Source organism: Pan paniscus, chromosome 8 (genome assembly GCF_029289425.2).
Source record: "Pan paniscus chromosome 8, NHGRI_mPanPan1-v2.0_pri, whole genome shotgun sequence".
Lineage (NCBI taxonomy): Eukaryota > Metazoa > Chordata > Mammalia > Primates > Hominidae > Pan > Pan paniscus.
Genome location: NC_073257.2, coordinates 40,287,348 through 40,306,667, shown reverse-complemented (window position 1 = coordinate 40,306,667; position 19,320 = coordinate 40,287,348). Strand labels below are relative to the sequence as shown.

Here is a 19,320-nt window from a genome sequence, read left to right as displayed (position 1 = left end):
GAGAGGAAAAGGCCAAGAGTGATACAAGCTTTGGCTCTTATGATGTAACCAAAATACAACTAGGACCCCCTACCCCCACTCCTGGCCTAGCCTCAGCACATACATTTTAATTCAAAGAACTGCTCTCTAAAGAAAAATACACATTAAATCAGTTCCAACTTCTACTTAGGGAGAAAATCGCCAAGAAATGTGGAGGGAACTGAACTATTAGTGCACAGCAAATCATGCCACATCCTCTCTATGGGTCTCCTCCACTCTCAAAACTCACCACAGAAACTGCTACTGACCCCAGAAACGTCTTTTTCCCTCCTCTCATCTCCTAATCCAAACCTCTCCATGGCCAAGTCCTGCTACTTCCCATTATCCCTCCATTCATCCTCCCTTTCCTCTCCAGCTTTCTTTCTCATGAATAATCTTGTTCTTTCCAATGTAATCCCTATGTCCCATTCGTCCAGTTGTGTCTCTGGCTCACCATTAACTCAATTCTGCATTATAAAACCCTGAGCTCTGAGCTGACAAAGCTATAATTATCTCTAGAGAGGCAGAGGGAGGTACAGGAAAGGCTGAGACCACAAAACATTAATAATTTTCTTCCCCATCACAGTAGAATAAAGTCTCTTTTCCCTCCCTGGATTTCAAGTGTCTGAAAATATCTAATTTCAAAAGGAGGAGGAAGAACCCCTTGGAAAGACAGAAATACTGGTGAAAAGAGAAATCCCTCTCTTTGACTAGGGATTTCAGCCAAGTGAGCTAAAAGGCCAGGATTCTTTCTAACCGTCCATGCCACAAGATGTAAACGAATCTATTTACTCAGCAAAATATTTCCTTATTACATTTTGAGTAATTTCCCATTGAAAACAAACAGTGCATGTCAAAAAGCTCCAGGAGTCCCTCAGGCCCTCGGGGCTTAGAATGGGCCCATCTCAGTCATCTTTCCTCTGCTTTCAAGAGAGGAATCCAGACAAGTTTATTTTTACTTTTGTCTTGCTATTTTGATTTACCAAATGCCACTGCTTAATTGAGTTTTGAAAAAGACAAACAAAAGCAGCAACCATCTCAGTTTAGACTGACTACAGAACATTTGAGCTGATCTTATCAGACAACGAATTCAACCATATTTTATTTACCAATAGAGATACTGGGAATAGTCAAGATTACCAACCTTGATGTAGGATGCCCAGCTGTCATTAACTCTTCATCAATTAACCATTGACAAAGAAACAAAATCATTTCACTTTCTTTTTTTTTTTTTTTTTCACTGATTTTCAACACAATTCATTGGCCAATCCACTCTTTCCCTACTGACGTGAAAAGCCACTTTCGTCATTTATGGAAGTATATTTAATTCTACGCTGTTATAACAACTTCTATGTTCCAGCAGTAAAGCCCTAGACTTTTAATTTCTGTGACTGTATGATTAATTTTAACATCTTATATGATATTAGATTGGTGTGAAAGTAATTGCAGTTTTTGCCATTAAAAGTAATGAAAGTAACACATCTACTTTCATGTCTACCAGAATGGCTAAAAATAAAGAATAAACATTACGAAGTGGTGGTATGGATTTGGAGCAACTAGAGCTCTCAAATACTGCTGGTGGGAATGTAAATTAGAACAGATGTTTCTAAACTGTTTGGCAGTGTCTATTAAAGCTAAACATATGTACTGTATGCTCTATGACCCAATATTAACCCTCCTGGCTTTCCCTCTAGTAACAATGAGTATTTACTTTCACCAAAAGACATGTGCATGAATATGATAGCTAAAAATCAGAAAACAACCAGAATGTTTATCACCAGTGAAGAATTTATTTTTTTAAAATGTTGGTATATTCATGAAATGGAGCACTATAAAGCAATGAAAATAATAAACTACTGCTACATGCTGAAATATCAATGAATCTTAGAGGCATAATGTTGAATAAAAGCCACACACAAAAGACTAAAAGATTAATCTTATTAATTGTAGTAATTGATTACATTAATAAGAAATTCAAAATAAAACTAATCTATGGTAATAGAGGTCAGGAGATAGTTGCCTTTTGTTGGATTTACTGACTGAGAGGGGTGCAAGGAAGCCTTCTGGAATATTGGAAATGTTCTATAACTGGATCTGGATTGTGGTTGTATAGGTGTATACATATAAAAATACTTATTGAGCTGTACACTCAAGATTTGTGCATTTCACTACATTAAGTTATACCTCAATAATTTTTTAAATATTGCCTTTTCTTTTATTTTTATTATTTGGGGTAAAATTTATGACCATTTGACTGATTTTGATAAAAATCTCTATTAGGATTTACATATAAAATCAGAGTGCATTTAACATCATTGTAATTTTATTTATTTTCAAAATATTCCTCTTTTAAAATGTTGCTGTTTTCTTTATGTAAGTATAACTGAGATGTCAATTGCACTCAGCAAATATTTTGACATTCTAATTAAATTTTCTTGAACACTCTCCCAAATGCAGTGAGAAACCCAGAGGAGATGAACCCACGAGGAGAGGCTGAGGTATTGTTTATAAGCTCCCCAGGCAATGTGCAGAATGTCGAGAACCAACAGCCTGGTTGACTTGACTCACTTGGGTCCTGCTGAAAGCCAATAGCCTGAGTGCCAAAAACACAGCACTATGTTGCAGTCAGAAAGAAAGAATGAGACCTTTTAATGTGGGCTGGTCAGTTCCCTGAAAAAGAAATCAATGAATCTTCTGCTAGAGAATAATGCTGACTGTTAGTATTCTGAGACCCAAGTGAAGGGACAGGACCAGAGGTCTCACTATTGAAGCTGTCAACTTTCATTTGATCTGCCTATTTTCAATATGGCACTATATTAGGCTATTTTTTTATTACTATAAATAAATACCTGAGACTGGGTAACTTGTAAGAAAACAGGTTTAATTGGCTTGCAGTTGGGCAGGCTATACAGGAAGAATTGTGCCAGCATCTGCTCATCTTCTGGGGAGGCTTCAAGAAGCTTACAAGGAGGGACGAAGGTGAAGCAGGAGAAGACAGGTCACATGGCAAAAGCAGGAGCAAGGGATGGGGGAGGTGCCACACTTGATAACAACCAGACCTCATGAGAACTTACTATTGCAAGGACAGCGCCAAGCCATGAGGGATCCGCCCTATGACCCAAACAGCTTCTACCAGGCTCCCCCCTAAATCTCATGTCCTTCTTATATTGCAAAATGCAATCATACCTTCCCGGTAGTCTCCCAAAGTCTTAACCCGTTCTAGCATTAACTCAAAAGTCCAAAGTCTCATCTGAGATAAGGCAAGTTCCTTCTATCTATGAGCCTGTAAAATAAAAAACAAGTTACTTACTTCCAAGATACAATGTGGGTATAGCCTTCGGGTAAACATTCCTGTTCCAAAAGGGAGAAATCGGCCAAAAGAAAGGGGCTATAGGCCCCACTCAAGTCCAAAACCCAGCAGGGCAGTCATTAAATCTTAAAACTCCAAAATAGTCTCCTTTGACCCCATGTCCCACATACAGGGCCCACTGGTGCAAGAGATGGGCTCCCAAGGGCTTGGGCAGGCACCTCACACTCACTTTTCTGCTTCTGCTGTGCGCCAAGTTCAGGCTGCTAAAAATGGGGAGAAGTAGTGACACAGCAGTATGGGGTCAAGGAAGGATCCAGGAGACTAACTGCTTGGTGTAAGGCCTTTCGGCCAACCTTTCCAACTCCCACCACATTCTACACTCTTGTCTTCATAACCTGACATCTAGAATCTGTGAGCTTTTCTGGGGCTATGTGTAGAAACTGGCTTACCTCTTATTGGTTTCTTTGCTCATAGGCTTAGATTTCAACTTTCTCTCTAAAGTTAGTCACCATTTACCTGCTTCCAAAATATTGGTAATATATCTTGTTTGCCAAGTCTTCTAGGTGTGTCTTTTTTAAAAAGACCATATAGCCTATTTTAAATCTCAGTTTGAGTCTTTGCCATTTTTTTCTTTTTTCTTTAGTACAATTTACATAAGGTGAACAAATCTTAAATGTATAATTAAATGAAGTTTTACATATTCATACACTTGTGTATCCAACTCTCAAGTCAAATTATAGAACATTTCCAGCACCCTAGCAGGCTCCCATCTAACACCGTATTGTAGATTGGGTTCTCTTGGAAGCAGATTCTGAGACTGTTTTGTGTCCAGGATATTTATTATTCAGTAATCATGATCAATACCTATTGATCATGAGGGAAGGAAGCAGGCCTCGGTAGAAGATGTCAAGGTGTCATGCGGGACCCTCAGCCTCAGCCAAACCCACAGAAAGCTCTGGAGCTGAAAGTGTCCTCTGAAGTGTCCTGTCCAATGGACAGGTGTCTGTCCAAAATGGCCAGTCCTTTGTCTTTATACCCCCACCTGGATCTATTATTAGCTGTAAACTGCTTCTGGAAGAGTGTGTGACCCTGGTCCAGGCACCTCTCTGTTGCTGATGCAATCCCTAAATCAATGACAGCTGATGGCTGTTGGCTGACAACACTCCTTGCAGCTGAAGGAGGAATCTGGCCTCTTCATGTGTACCACACCCTCCTTGTCAAAAACCCTCTAAGAAAAACATCATTCTAACTCCTGTTACCTTAGATTAGTTTTGATTGCTTTTAAATTTCTCTTAAATGGAATTACACAGTAGGGACTAATTTCATTCTAGTTTATTTTGTTCAGCATTACATATGTGAATTTCATCCTGTTGTTGCATGTAGCAGAAATCATTCTTTTTCATTGCTATATAATATTTCATGGTAAGAACAAACCACAGTTTATATATCCTTTCTTCCATTGATCAACATTTGAATTATTTCCATTTGGGGCTATTAGAAATAACCTTTGCTTTCTTTTTCATTGGTTTCTGCCTTAGCTTTATTTTTCCTTCATCCTATTTGGGTTTAATTTGCTCTTCACTTTCTAGTTTCTCAGAAGGGAGGCTGAAATCATTGATTTTTGACTTTTCTTTTTCTACCCTATTCACTCAAAAGTATAAATTTCCCTTTGGTCAGAAACTGCATTCCATGTTTTGAAAATATTTCATAACTACTGTTATGACTTCTTTTCTGATGCATGTATTATTGAAGTTGGGGATTTTCTACTTATTTTTCTATTACTGATTTCCAGTTTAATTCTACTGTAGTCAAATAACATTTTCTGTATGTTCTGAGTCTTTGAAATTTTGGGAGACTTACCCTCTGATCTAGTATAGGTTCTATTTTGGTAAATGTTCCATGTAGGCTGGGTGCGGTGGCTCACACCTGTAATCCCAGCACTTTGGGAAGCCGAGGTGGGTGTATCATGAGGTCAGGAGATCAAGACCATCCTGGCTAACACTGTGAAACCCCATCTCTACTAAAAATACTAAAAATTAGCTGGGCATGGTGGTGGGCACCTGTAGTCCCAGCTACTTGGGAGGTTGAGGCAGGAGAATGGTATGAAACCAGGAGGCGGAGCTCACAGTGAGCCGAGACCATGCCACTGCACTCCAGCCTGGGTGACAGAGAAAGACTCTGTCTCAAAAAAAAAAATGTTCCATGTAAACTTGAAAAAAAAATGTGTGTTCTGCAGTTATTGAGTGTGATGTTCTATACTTGTGAATCAGGTTCAGATCTTCCATGGTTTTATTAATATTTTTCTTTATTTATTATCATCAATTGCTGAGAATGGTGTATTAAAATCTCTGACTATAATTGTGGATGACCAATTTCTACTTCTGGATCTATGAACTTTTGCTGTACATATTTTAACTATGTTAGGTATATACAAATTTAAAATTATCATGTTTCCTTGATGAATTGGCTCTCTTATTATGAAAACTCTGTCTCTATTAACATTTCTTTCTGTAAGTCCCATCATGTGATATTAATATAGCTATACCAGCTAGCTTTTGTTTAGTGTTTGCATGACGTATCTTTTCTCATTCTTTTGTTTTTCCATTTTCCTGTGTCCTTATCAATAAGTCTCTTATAAACAGTATTGAATTTAACGTATGTCTCTTGCAAACAGCATATAGTAGTTTCTTGTTTTAACCAAATTGGCCCATTGATCCAGCAAAGGAAAGAGCTGGTAATTGCAAGTTCACTTCACAATTAGAATTTCAACTCATCTAGTCTCTTCGTTACCACAATTCTTCTATGTCTTTAAATATATAATTTTGGAAAATCTTGGTATTCTTCTTTCGTTATTGCAGCCAAAGCATTGGGCTATTATGACCTGTTACATCCTTCCATGGAGCACAAGTCTCTGTCTTGTGATTTAATAGCAAGGGTTTTTGTTTGTTTTGTTTGTTGTTGTTGGTTTTTTGTTTTTAGCTACAGGGTCTCATTCTATCATTCAGGCTGGAGTATACTGGAGCAATTATAGCTCAGTGTAACCTCAAGCTCCTGGCCAGAAGCAATCCTCTGCCTCCGCCCCCAAGTAGCTAGGATTATAGGAACGTGCCACCATGCCCAGATTTTTATTTATTTATTTATTTATTTATTTATTTATTTATTTATTTATTTTAGAGACAGGGTCTTGCAATTTTGCCCAGGCTGGTCTGGAACTCCTGGCCTCAAGTGACCCTCCTTCTTTGGCCTCCCAAAGCACTGAGATTACAGATGTGAGCCATTTTGCCCAACCTAATAGCAAGTTTAACTGTACACATTCAATGTGATAACTGCTTTATTTGATCTCAATTCTATTATCTTATTTAATGGTTTGTGGCTATTTTTTCATTTTACTTTTTGATAGATTTATCTTTTTAACTCTAATAATACAGATATTCTATTCTATACCCCCAGAAGTCACATGGCCCCTCGATACCTAAACACAAAATAAACAAAACTATTGACTCTCCCAGTTGCATTCAAAAAGAAATCGAACGCCCTCGCTGAGATTATAGGGGCTTACATTTTCATGGAGAATTTTGCTTATGAATTTTTGTGCCTTCTATTCTCAACATCTCTAGCAGTGATTCCCATAGCTGCATGACCCTTGCAGCTTCATTCTGGCCCAGATGTGTTCCCTATTCCCTTTTCTCTTACCCCCCCTCAAGCTCCTAATCACTCTAAACCTGCTTTTTTATTAGCTTATTGTTTTTTTTAAGACAGAGCCTCACTTTGTCTCCCAGGAGTGCAGTGGCACCATCATAGCTCACTGCAGCCTCTAACTCCTGGGCTCAACTGATCCTCCCACCTCAGCCTTCCTAGTAGCTTGAAATACAGACACACACCACCAAGCCTGGCTAATCTTTTTTTTTTTTTTTCAATTTTTTTTGTAGAGATGGGATCTTGCTATGTTGCCCAGGCCAGTCTTGAACTCCTGGCTTCAAGCAATCTTCCTGCCTCAGCTTCCCAAAGCACTAGGATTATAGGCATGAGCTACCATGCCTAACCTCAAACCTTATACTAAGCTTTTCTTACCTCCAAACCTTTTGTAAAGTCTTGTCTGAAGACTTGAGGTAATGAAGGGAGTGTGAATTATAGCCAAGCAATCAATGTATTATCAAATGAGGTGAATCTCCTCCTAAAAGTTCTTTGATCATCCTGGCCTTACAGATCACTCAGAAGTTACCTTTTTCCACAGGGAACTGTTCTCTGAACTTGCTAAGTTGACCTCTTTCTCTCAACAGACTTCGAATTTTGTGTAGGCAGCCTTTTAGCTCTTCACTTCTATTCAATTCTATCTACCTCTGTAGATGCAAAACCTGACTGGCACATTAAGCACTAGAAAAGGGACATGTGTCTGTGTGTTGTATGCTTACCAGCACCAAAGTATTTGCTTGTGATTTTCAGTTTCAGTCTTTCCTCCCAAATTATCTCTGTATTAATAGAAACAATCAATAGAAAGACTGCTTTTTCCCACTGACTTGATTTATGGTATAATTCTTTTCTCTCTATTCCTTTGTTTGTTCTATAAGAAGTTGCCTTTCAATAAAAGTCAAGCCTAAATTCTTGATCATAATTAAGCAAGAAATTATATCTATTCACTGTTCTCCCCTCCCATTATGTACAACAAGACATTTAACAGTCTTTTATCTCGTATCTGCCAACTCCCAATTACTGTTAACATAATCTAAGCTTTTAGATCCAAATTATAAATATTAATTATTTTACTTTATTTATGTTACCTTTCAAGTACACTTGTAAGTCTTCCCAGGAGTACCAGCCTGAAGCCATCAGGGTCAACTCTCTCTCCACTCTTTGCTCTTTTCTAATCGACATACTTGCTTTTGTAGAAACCAGGTAAATATTGATGCAGACTTCTCTGTTGCATATTTATTTGTTTGTTTCAGTGGGAATTAGGAAGGAGAGAGGAAATTACCTGCCAGCTTAAAGGAACATTAACAGCATCTTGACCTAGGAATCTTTTTTTTTTTTCTTTTGAGACTGAGTCTTGCTCTGTTACCTAGGCTGGAATGCAATGGTGTGATCTCAGCTCACTGCAACCTCCGCCTCCCAGGTTCAAGCAATTCTCCTGCCCCAGCCTCCTGAATGGCTGGGATTACAGATGCCCACCACCTTGCCTGGTTAATTTTTTGTATTTTTGATAGAGATAGGGTTTCATTATATTTGCCAGGCTGGTCTCGAACACCTGACCTCAGGTGATCTGCCCGCTTCAGCCTCCCAAAGCGCCGGGAGTATAGGCGTGAACCACCACACCTGGCCTAGAAATCTTTAAACTTACTTTTACTGAAGCAAGGTTTCCTATTATAATTCATTCCTTAGATTATATTATATCCAATTTTTAAGTATAAGTTGGTGCTCTTATCCCAGTCCTACCTAGTTTACTCCTTCAAGTTTCTCCCCTTACACTGAACCTCTCATCACAGTTTTAGGCCCCCATCCTTGCACTTGCCTAAGAAAAGTCTATTAACAAACTGCAAATTTACTTGAATATTCACCTCAGTCTGTTTTTATTTTTAAATGCCTGCAATCTTTCCACTGCTTAAGACAGACTTTATTCCTAAAACTCTGTTTAAAATTGATTTCTTTGGTAAATTAAATGCACCAGCAGAGCTATTATTTAAGGGAGGCTTTCAGTGAATCATTTTGCAAAGCAAAGGATTTTTTTGCAATATGTATTAACTCCTATCCCAACCATTTCCACCTCCTCTTCCCACTAACAACAGTAACAAAAAAAAAAATCTGTTTTATAAATTTGGATTTTTGAATAGTAAATGGAGCTTACCATATTTCATTTTAAAACCAAATATAAACATTTACAGACTCTGCACTGTGACTCTCTCATATCCATATAAATAATTATGCCTTCTCTGTACTTGAGAACTATTTCTTTTCACTGATTTCACTTTCTTTTTTCTTTACTTTTTTTCCAGATCGTGTAGATGCTTAAAGGGAGCTGAAACAAGAGATGAGAAAGATCAAGATAAATAATTGTTTCTCTTTGTAAATGTTACAAACCTTTTAATTTTTCCTCCTAGGCTCAAAGCTCTTTAACTTTGTTCTGTCATTATTACTGGCCTCTCAGAGGTAAAGCATATATGCTAAATAGTGTGTCCACACTGGCAGATTTTTATACTTGGTGCACTTACAGGCAATGAAATCAGCAGCCTAGAAAACTCAATTCATTGCTAGAGTTCAATTTCTGGCAAAAACCACTACTCCAACGTGAATGTCCATTCCCATTTCAGGTATTTCTTGGCATGGTACTTTTCCCAGCACTGAACCCTTGATGTAGTTAGTAATGATGACTATTACGGGGAAAAAGGATCCAAAAATGAGAAAAACTTTCAGTGAAAGATAAGCTTTTGCAGTTGTCCAAGAAACACAATGAAGCGGTGTTACTGAGCCATGGTGCTCACTAATAGGACCTGCTTCTGATGATTAAGGGAGATTGTTCAGTAGGCTTCATGCTGAAGTAATTAGCGGAATTTTTTATTATATTCTGACAAGTTCAATACAGAGTTGTTTGGTTACTCTCTACAGTCGGAATGCACATGGAAAACACATGTGGCATTGACTGGAGTTTGTTCCACTCTAGAAGTGTTGATAAAATATTTTTTAAAATGTAACTCGCAAGCCTGTAACATTCCTCGGCACTACAGGATGTACACCCACCTCCTAGTCAAAGGGTGAGATCTTTGCGGAGAACGCCATTGCTACCATGCTGCCTCTAACACTCCAAACCAGTACTGCTCCGCCCCAGCCATGACCTTGGCCTCAGCCTGAACCATTTTCTGGAAGTCTACTCAGCACAGGAAAGCTCTATGTTCCAGACAGGGAAGATACTACACTGGAGTTTGCTCTCATTCCCTTCTTCTTCCAGCTCTTGCAAGGGTTCTGTGTTCCTAGAACCCGAGCACCAGGCTACCAGCAAAATCTAGATCTAAATCTTAGAAGGCAGTAACATATATAAACAGCTAATGAACACAAAGTAAGTAAAATCACCAAGTCTTTGTGATTCCTCTCTCTCAGTAGTTATCATCTATCTTGAATCTATCCATTATCACTGTCAGTATTTTAATCCTGACTACCTTCATCTCTACCTCGGATGACTACAATAATCTCCTAAAACATCTCTTGCCTCCAGCATTATTTTCTTCTACTGTGGCCAAAATAATCTTCCTAAAATGCAAATGTTGATCATGTTTCTTTCCTTCTGGAAACATTTCACTGGCTCCTTGGACCTATCTTCAGGATTAAGTTTAAATTCCCTGGCATGGATTAACTGGGGTGACAGATTATTAGTTGTCTAAACCAATCACTGTTTTTGTAAGAGATGGGTCTTGTTCTGTCACTCAGGTTGGAGTGCAGTGGTGCGGTCATAGATCACTGCAGCCTCAAATTCCTGAGCTCAATCAATCCTCCTGCCTCAGCCTCCCAAAGTGCTGGGATTACAGGGGTGAGCCACTGCACCCAGCCAAACTAATCTTTACTGAATGCGAAGGAGGGAAGATGATAATAGTTATGCTGAGACCACAGGTGTAAATAGAGTCTCTTCTAGGGCAAACTGATATGCATAGTCACCCAGAGCATAAAAGGACATATCTTCATGATCTAATCCCAGCTAATCTCTCCAACTTCACCTCCCAGTCTTTTCCTCTTCTTGTATATGTTATTCACACTGCCTTGAATTCTATTCTCCTTATCACTGGCCCCTTCACCTGGACAGCTCTCAATTAGTGCCTCACATCCCTGCTGAGGCTCCTCTTGTTTTCAGAAGCAGCCCTAACGTCTTTTTCTTTTCTTTCTTTCTTTCTTTCTTTCTTTATTTTTTTTAGACAGAATGTCACTCTATCGCCCAGGCTGGAATGCAGTGGCGTGATCTTGGCCCACTGCAACCTCCACCTCCTGGGTTCAAGTGATTTTCATGCCTCAGCCTCCTGAGTAGCCGGGATTACAGGGGCCCGCCACCAGGCCCGCTAATGTTTGTATTTTTAGTACGGACGGGATTTCACCATGTTGGCCAGACTGATCTCGAGCCCTAACCTCTTGAGACCGAGAGAAGTTCTCCCCTTTGGATGCCCTCTCACTTTCTGTACTTTCCAGCCCCAGCTTTCTGTACTTTCCAGCCCCGGCAGCCCCGGCAGTGACGATAGCATGTTATTTGTCTTTTCCCCCAGTGCATCATCACCATTTGTGTATCTCCCCCTAGATGGTGCTAAATTCTTTGAGAGTAAACATCCTGGAATTGGTTGATTCTCAATACATATGAGTGAATTAATGAACTCCAAGTGCCACTGGAATTGGGAGGGGAGAGATCTGGAGAGCTTGCAGGGAGATGGTATTTGAGCCTGTCTCTGAAGACTGGGTAACATCAGGGAGCCTTGGGAGGCTGGAGGCACAGCCAGGGAAGTGAAGCCGTCACTGCTGCTGAGGATGGCATGGGCCTGGCACATCACGGCACTGGGGACTGGAGTTGGCTTTGCCCTGAAGTTCTGGCACAAGATAAATCACCCTATTTTTAGTAGCTAACCTAGAAAAACTACATACCCACCAAAACTAAAATAAATAAATAAATAAATAATAAAATGTAATGAATAAGAAGGAGAAGGTGATACCTGCAAGAGAAGTTGAGTGAGATTTCTGGGCGCTACTAACATTCTTTTCCATGGCCCAGAGGTTGGTCACACTGATGTGTTCAATTTGAGAAACAAAAAGTTTAAAATTAAAATGAGTCAATTCTCTCTAAATCGCTTTTCCAAACTGGGTAACTGGAGACTCACGGGGTGTTAAATATAAAAGGTTGGGCCCAGCATCCTATGCCGTACTTGTAGGTAGCATGACTCTGGAAAGCCTGCCTTAGGGCTAAAGGTGTCCCAAAGCCTTTTCAACTTGCACCGCCACCACCACATCAGGAGGGTGCTGTAATGCTCCCCGACAGAGCAAATTGAAATAAGCCAGCTTGCCCAGTGCTTAGGTGCAGGTTTAATTTTTCTAAGATATGCCTTCTTTTTTGTTAATTGCACATATGTTTCCAATGAAAATTCCAAATGTGTGTTTGAGCTCCCCACCCTTTCTGGGATAGTCATAAACATGCTACAATATACCCTGTGTATGCACGTTAGAATTCAATTTGCAATGTGCATCACCAGACATGCATATTTATGACTTTACATCTCTGCTCAGCGGACTCCTGCCCCTCTCCTCCCCAGCCCCATGCCCCTCATTTCCATTTTTTGTTTTCCTGGAAGCCAACTTGCCCCTGGAGACCTGGGATTTTCCCTGGCCCATCCCCATGGTTTTAAAATGACACCAGCTGCTGACATGCAGTGGCAGCTCGGCTTCATTACAGATGTAGATTCTATCTAGTGATGCTGGCCCCTGTCCCTGTTTGAAGGGAGCCCTGCCCAGCCAGAGCTGCATAAGAACAGACAGGGGACAACTGCTGTTCCTTTGCTGAACGTAGATTCTGCAGTGCCTTGATTGTCCCATGCTGTCAGACAAGGTGATCCCAGCTCAGTCAGGAAGGGCTCAGCGCAAGCCAGCCTGGCTCCAGGGCAGAGGGCAGAGGACAGAGTACAGCGTGTAAAGGGGTCCTTCTCTGCCGCTCCATCCCCCTCCCTGTCCTCTCCGCCTCTCCACCCCTTCCTCCGCCTTGAAGGCCTAATGGGGAATCATTTCCCAACAGAAAAGTCAACTGGAATTGTGAAACAGAAGCCATTTTAAAAGAACCCGGCTCCGCATTTTATTATTTTTCCAGGGAAAACAGGTTTTGCCTTGGCCAGGCCTCGGTGCCACGGTAGGATATGGCTTGTGACAGCTCTGAAAAGCATTCAGAACAGTAAACACGGGCCTGGCCGCAGCACCCTAATTTAAACCGGGGGCATTCTAGGCAGGCGGTGTTTACCACTGCACTCCCAGCACAAGCGGCTTTATTTCAGAGGAAATCATTTCTTTCTAATCAGAGACAGAGAGAGAGAGAGAGAGAGAGAGACCATATAAGAAGGAAAAAAGTTTGGTTTCAATCTGTGAAATTGGTTCCCCTGGGGGAAATTTTAATTCTTGTCAAATGTTTAGGGAGAGTGCAAAAGAGAAATTTTCCACGTTTGCAGACGCGTTCTGTGACTGCAGCTCCGGGTTTCTGTGCAAAGCTTCTCACTCTTGTTTTGGGTGTTTCTGGAGGGAAAGGGCCCTGGGATGGTCTGAGAAAGAGGAATTCAAGGATGTCTAGTGAGACGATAGAGTGGCCATCCAGCCACAGTCGGCCCAAGTAACCTTGTCTGGTTAAGGGGAGGGGTCTGGGGCAGTGAGGAGACCCAGGGGAGTGGAAGACTGCGCTTAGGATCCCAGCAGCCCCTGCCCAAGCAGATCAAGAGCAAAGACAGATAAATGTGAGAAAAGTCCTCAGTAAAATTCCTTTTTGCCTTTCTTTCTTCTGCCCTGGGCGTCTGCGTGCCAGCCCAGGAGACCTTGACGCCCCCAGCGAGGGGGTCAGAAGCACAGTGCACTCCATTGAGGCTGCCAGGCCATATAAACGGAGCCTTGGTTATGGTCATCAAAAACACATTTCCCAGCCCTCGTTTCTTAAATCCACTGCCCTGGGGATAGAAGTCAGAAAGTCTAATTATAAAAGGTGACTTCAGGGCACTTCTGGGCATCACTGGTGTTTTGAAGAGGAAGGGGAGTCTCGGTGGGGAGATCTGGCAACGGCAGCAAGGAAATGGAAGTGCTACAGACGCTTTCCTCCAAAAACTAAATAAGCCCACAGTTAGGTAAATATTCTGTAGATAAACAAAGGCTGTGAAGCCCCGGAGTTTAAATTGAGGTGGGCTATGAAATGAGACCATATTAGATTCCCTCTAAGATGCAAACAAACCCTCAATCCTGGGAGCATTCAGAAGAGTTTGGGGGGGGGGACATCATTCTGGGCATGGTCCCCAGGGGCAGTTGGCTTCGCTTAGGCTCTGGAGCACACTCAGGTGACCACCTTCCTGGGTTACCTTCTGCTCACTGCCCCAACCTCTCAGCTGAACTATGCCCCCCCATCTTTCCCATCACCTCCATCCCACACTGTTGTTTTTAATGTGTGTAACTTCTGTCTTCCTAGCTGGACTGGTAACACCCCGAGGGCAGGGGTTGTTTGCGTTGCTCACCTCTGAATCTTGTGTGCCTACTGGGGACTGGCATATAGTAGGTATGTCATGACTCTGCTGAATGAATGAATGAATGAATGAATGAGCCTTCTTGCTTTCTGCTCATGAAGAAGGCTCTTGGAAAAGGCAATGAGAAAAAGAAGAGGTGGAGGTTTTGAAAAATCACAACTGCTGGGCATGGAGTGTGTCTGTAGACCCACCTACTCAAGAGGCTAAGGTGGAAGGATCACTTAAGCCCAGGAGTTGGAGGCTGCAGTGAGCTGATTGCACCAGTATACTCCAGCCTTGGCAACAGAGTGAGATCCTGTCTCTTAAAACAAAACAAACAAGCAAATAAAAACACCTTAACTGGTGTAACTTAGGTTAGCATCATCTAGAAACTACCTTTGAAGGCAAAAAATCCTTTGAGATCATTTCAATTCTAGCTAAAAGAAGCCTGGCCTGGGGAACATTGATGATTTCCAATCGTGCCACAGGCGTGCCCATGTTTGCCCACGTTAGAGTGTAGGGTTTGGGGAGGTAGTTGTGGGAGGAGAGTACAGAGGCACAAACAATGTTTAATGTGAAGAGAAGAGTCAATTCCACAAAATAGGAGCCTCCCAGGCAATGTGATGACACCAAGAACCGGAGTTACCACAAATTCCCTTTACTCATTCTTTTGGGTTAAGGCACAGAGAGCTACCATTAAATGGAGGTGTCATACTGGAAAGGATTTAGGTAAATTCTTTGATGGTCAGTAAAAGGCATCATTGGTACTCTGAAGTTTAGAAGGAGTTCCAGGCTGGGCACAGTGGCTCACACCTGTAATCTCAGTGCTTTGGGAGGCCAAGGCAGGAGGATTGCTTGAGTACAGGAGTTCAAGACCAGCCTGGGCAACATAGTGAGACCACATCTCTACAAAAACCTTAAAAATTAGCCAGGCATGGTGGTGCAGACCTGTAGTCCCAGCTCCTCAGGAGGCTGAGTGGGAGGATGGCCTGAGCCAAGGAGTTTGAGGCTCCAGTGAGCTATGGTCACGCCTCTGCACTCCAACCTGGGTGACAGAGCAAGACCTAGCCTGGAAAAAAAAGCAGGGTGTGGGGGCCAAAGGGAAGCCAAGGAAGACGCCAGCAACAAAGGCAGCTAACCAAATGGGTTCACTTCTACTGCCACAGCCACCATAGCTTCCTATAGGGAAGTCTCTCTATGCTAGATTTAGTCCCATTTTTGATAGCATCTCCAAGTTGATGAGAAAATTGTGGTGGACATGCTAGGCAATGATTTCAGCAAAACCTGTGATGAAATATTTAACAATCTTTTTATAGAAAGTATGGTGAAATAGGGGCTGGATTTGAAATTGATGAACAATTGAATCTGAAGACTGATTTGTGGCCCGATACCATCCAGGGAATAGTTTCTAAAACTTCAACTTTTTCATCAGTGACTTCTATGAATACACAAAATACATTTTATAAAGACAACAAATAACCACAAGGGACTGGTTCCAGGACCCCTCCATACCCAAATCTGAGGATGCTCAAGTCCCTGATAAAAAATGACATAGTATTTGCACATAACCTATGCACACCCTTCCGTATACTTTAAATCATCTGTAGATTACTTATGAAACCTAATACAATGGAAATGCTATGTAAATAGTTATCATGCTGTATTGTTTTTCTGTTTGTATTATTTTTATTGTTGAATGGTTATTTTTTACTGCTTTTTTTTTTCAAATATTTTCCATCCACGGTTGGTTGAATATAAGGATATAAAATCTGCAGAGGGGAGGGCCCACTGTGTCAACAATGCAAGTAAAAAAATTCAAGACAGATAGCCAGGACTAGAGAATACAGAGTCAGAATTCAAAATGCTGTCAACATTCTCATACACCAGCTAAAACTGATGGAATGAATCTCAACGGAGAAGACATGTAAAGTCTTATATTTGCTCTCCAAAAATAAATCACAGAAAAACAGAATGGAGGACACTCAGGTTGGCATAGACTCCTATGAAGAAGATGGGAGGATTCAGAATAACTAGAATGAATGCACAGGAAGAAGACTGAACAGGCTATGTTCTGAAAAATATGAGAAATGACTGAAAAAATGGATGAGCAGCTTGGGATAATTGTTTGACGAAATGGGAGTGTTCTCTACATATATTTAAAGGACTGGCTTATGAAGAGGAAGAAGTTGTTGCAGAAGAATTCTTCCTTCTTCAGGAGAAGCAGGGAGACAGACTCGTTCAACGAGAGAATGGCCTTCCTTGCAGTTACAGCTGTCTAACAATGAATCATATGGGCTGCCTTGCAAAGCATGAGCTCTCTGTGGTGGCAAAATCAAAGTCATCTGCAGACAGATACATTGCAGACAGAAATTATAGCACTTAATTATCTATAGAACAGAAAGCTACAACAGACAAGCTTGGTGAGAATGCACATTCCTGGGAAATAATGACTAGTGAATAAAACATGAAAACAAAGTCCAAGCGGACAAGATGTTTTGTGCATGGAATGTTGAGGTGGGTGTTTCACTCTGGACAAGGAAAACTGAGTAATGGGTTTGAAGTAATGGGCAGTGGTTGAGGAAGGTCCACTGCTGGGAGTTCTCAAGGGGCAAGGTGGCCTGGCATCTTAAGTGACTTCCAAAGTTCGTCTCAGCCTTTTGATTCTGGGTAATTTTTTTTTTTTAATCCCTTTCCCTCCCTTGGCTTTGGCAAGAACACACATCATTAGGTGGCTGAGTTTTCTTTGTGAATCACTCATAGAACAAGAAATTGCTCTGCCATGTCATAAAATATTTTTCCACTTAAAGACACAAAAGAATTTGTTATGAACACAGAGAACCCTGACATGCCCTCCTCTCGTCAGCAGTCCCAGAAATTGTCTGAAAGAAAAAGAGTGGGAGGAGGGAGGAGAGAAAGGGGTGTTTCCATACTCTTAAGGCACAGCGCTCTTCTGGGCAGGTCTGATTCAATCCGTCTGGCTGGTCTCATGAAACATTCTATTTTGTACCTTCTGGGGCTGTTGAAGAAGGCAGGAGCGGAGATTTATAACAACAGTTGTTCATTCCAGCCCAACTGGTTTGGCACGGGGAGCAGCTCTATTTTTCAGAACAGCTTTTCAACATTCCTGCATGAGTTGAAATGCATGAAAATTTCAGTTTTGAAACAACCAGATGTTTTTGTCAGGGAAGAAAGAGATGACCCAAAGGAGACTGGGACGACAAACTTGGGACTTGGGGGAGGAAAACAGTTCTGCCCAGAGCTCATGTCTTTCTCAGAGCTCCAACCAGTCATTTGCCGTGATTAGCCTACTTGTACCGAAGCCAGACTCCACTTAGCATTTTCCTTCCCAAGGATCCCACTTGGGCTGCAATGCTACTGATGGTTTGGGAGTAAAAGAAGCAGCCTACTGTCTTCCACTGGAAACTCAAGGAGAGGGAAGGGTTGATGGCCAGTAACCCCTCATGGCAGAATTGGTCCAGATGAAGCAGATAGACAACAGGCTGCAGAATGTAGTGGAACTAACACTGTACTTGGCAGTGGGGCCCTGGGTTTCCCAGCTGCAGATTTTGTCATTTCTTTGAGGCCATTATTTTCTCTGACAACGGGCTGGGAACAGATGAACCTTAGCACCGTTTCTAGCCTCCTGCTTCAGTAAGCCCCACTCCCTAACTCCTATCTTCCTTACAAATAGATAATACATTGAAATTGAACATGAGGAAATCACTTTTTTAATGATCAGTTAGCAGATAAAAAATATAATTTTTTTCAATAAAGGTGGCATTTCCTAACTTGAAAATTATAATAACTTCAGTAGATTCAGTGAATTAAACCTATATTATTACAGTGACTATAGTCACAGGGGATTTTTCAAAATAGTCCCAATTTTGAATATTCTGACTGGCTCTCAAATGGTGAGTTCTAACTTTCAGTTAAGAAAACATGGCCAGCCTTTCCGGCGGTGACGACCTACGCACACGAGAACATGCCTCTCGCAAAGGATCTCCTTCATCCCTCTCCAGAAGAGGAGAAGAGGAAACACAAGAAGAAACGCCTGGTGCAGAGCCCCAATTCCTACTTCATGGATGTGAAATGCCCAGGATGCTATAAAATCACCACGGTCTTTAGCCATGCACAAACGGTAGTTTTGTGTGTTGGCTGCTCCACTGTCCTCTGCCAGCCTACAGGAGGAAAAGCAAGGCTTACAGAAGGATGTTCCTTCAGGAGGAAGCAGCACTAAAAGCACTCTGAGTCAAGATGAGTGGGAAACCATCTCAATAAACACATTTTGGATTAAAAAAAAAAAAGAAAAAAAAAAAGAAAACATGGCCAATTACTTATAAATGCTGGTTGGAAATGGAGAGAGGTAGGAGAGTATAGAGTTTTCATTTCCCATGACTGTTTTTGTCTTGAGTATAAGGTATTTTTGTCAGTTTTTTTGGGGGGGGGTTGACATGATTTGGATTTGTGTCCCCACCCAAATCTCAGGTTGAATTGTAATCCCCAGTGTTGGAGGAGGGGCCAGGTGAGAGGTGATTGGATCATGGGGGCAGACTTCCTCCTTGCAGTTCTCGTGATAATGAGTGAGTTCTCACCAGATCTGTTTGTTTAAACTGTATAGCATGCCCACCCACCCCGTCTCTCTCTCCTGCTCCAGTCATGTAGGACGTGTGGGCTTCCCCTTCCCCTTCAGCCATGATTGTAAGTTTCCTGAGGCCCCCCCACCTATGCTTCCTTGTATAGCCCATGGAACTGTGAACCCATTAAACCTCTTCTCTTTATAAATTGCCCAGTCTCAGA

General features: G+C 41.5%; 1 protein-coding gene across 1 annotated transcript; it reads left to right on the top strand.

The window, feature by feature from the left end:
- The first annotated feature begins 18,470 nt into the window (after positions 1–18,470).
- LOC100972384 (small ribosomal subunit protein eS27) lies at positions 18,471–18,812 on the top strand. Its single transcript, XM_003821432.6, has one exon. The coding sequence runs from the start codon at positions 18,506–18,508 to the stop codon at positions 18,758–18,760; it is 255 nt and encodes an 84-aa protein (XP_003821480.1). The 5' UTR covers positions 18,471–18,505; the 3' UTR covers positions 18,761–18,812.
- Positions 18,813–19,320: the final 508 nt, after the last annotated feature.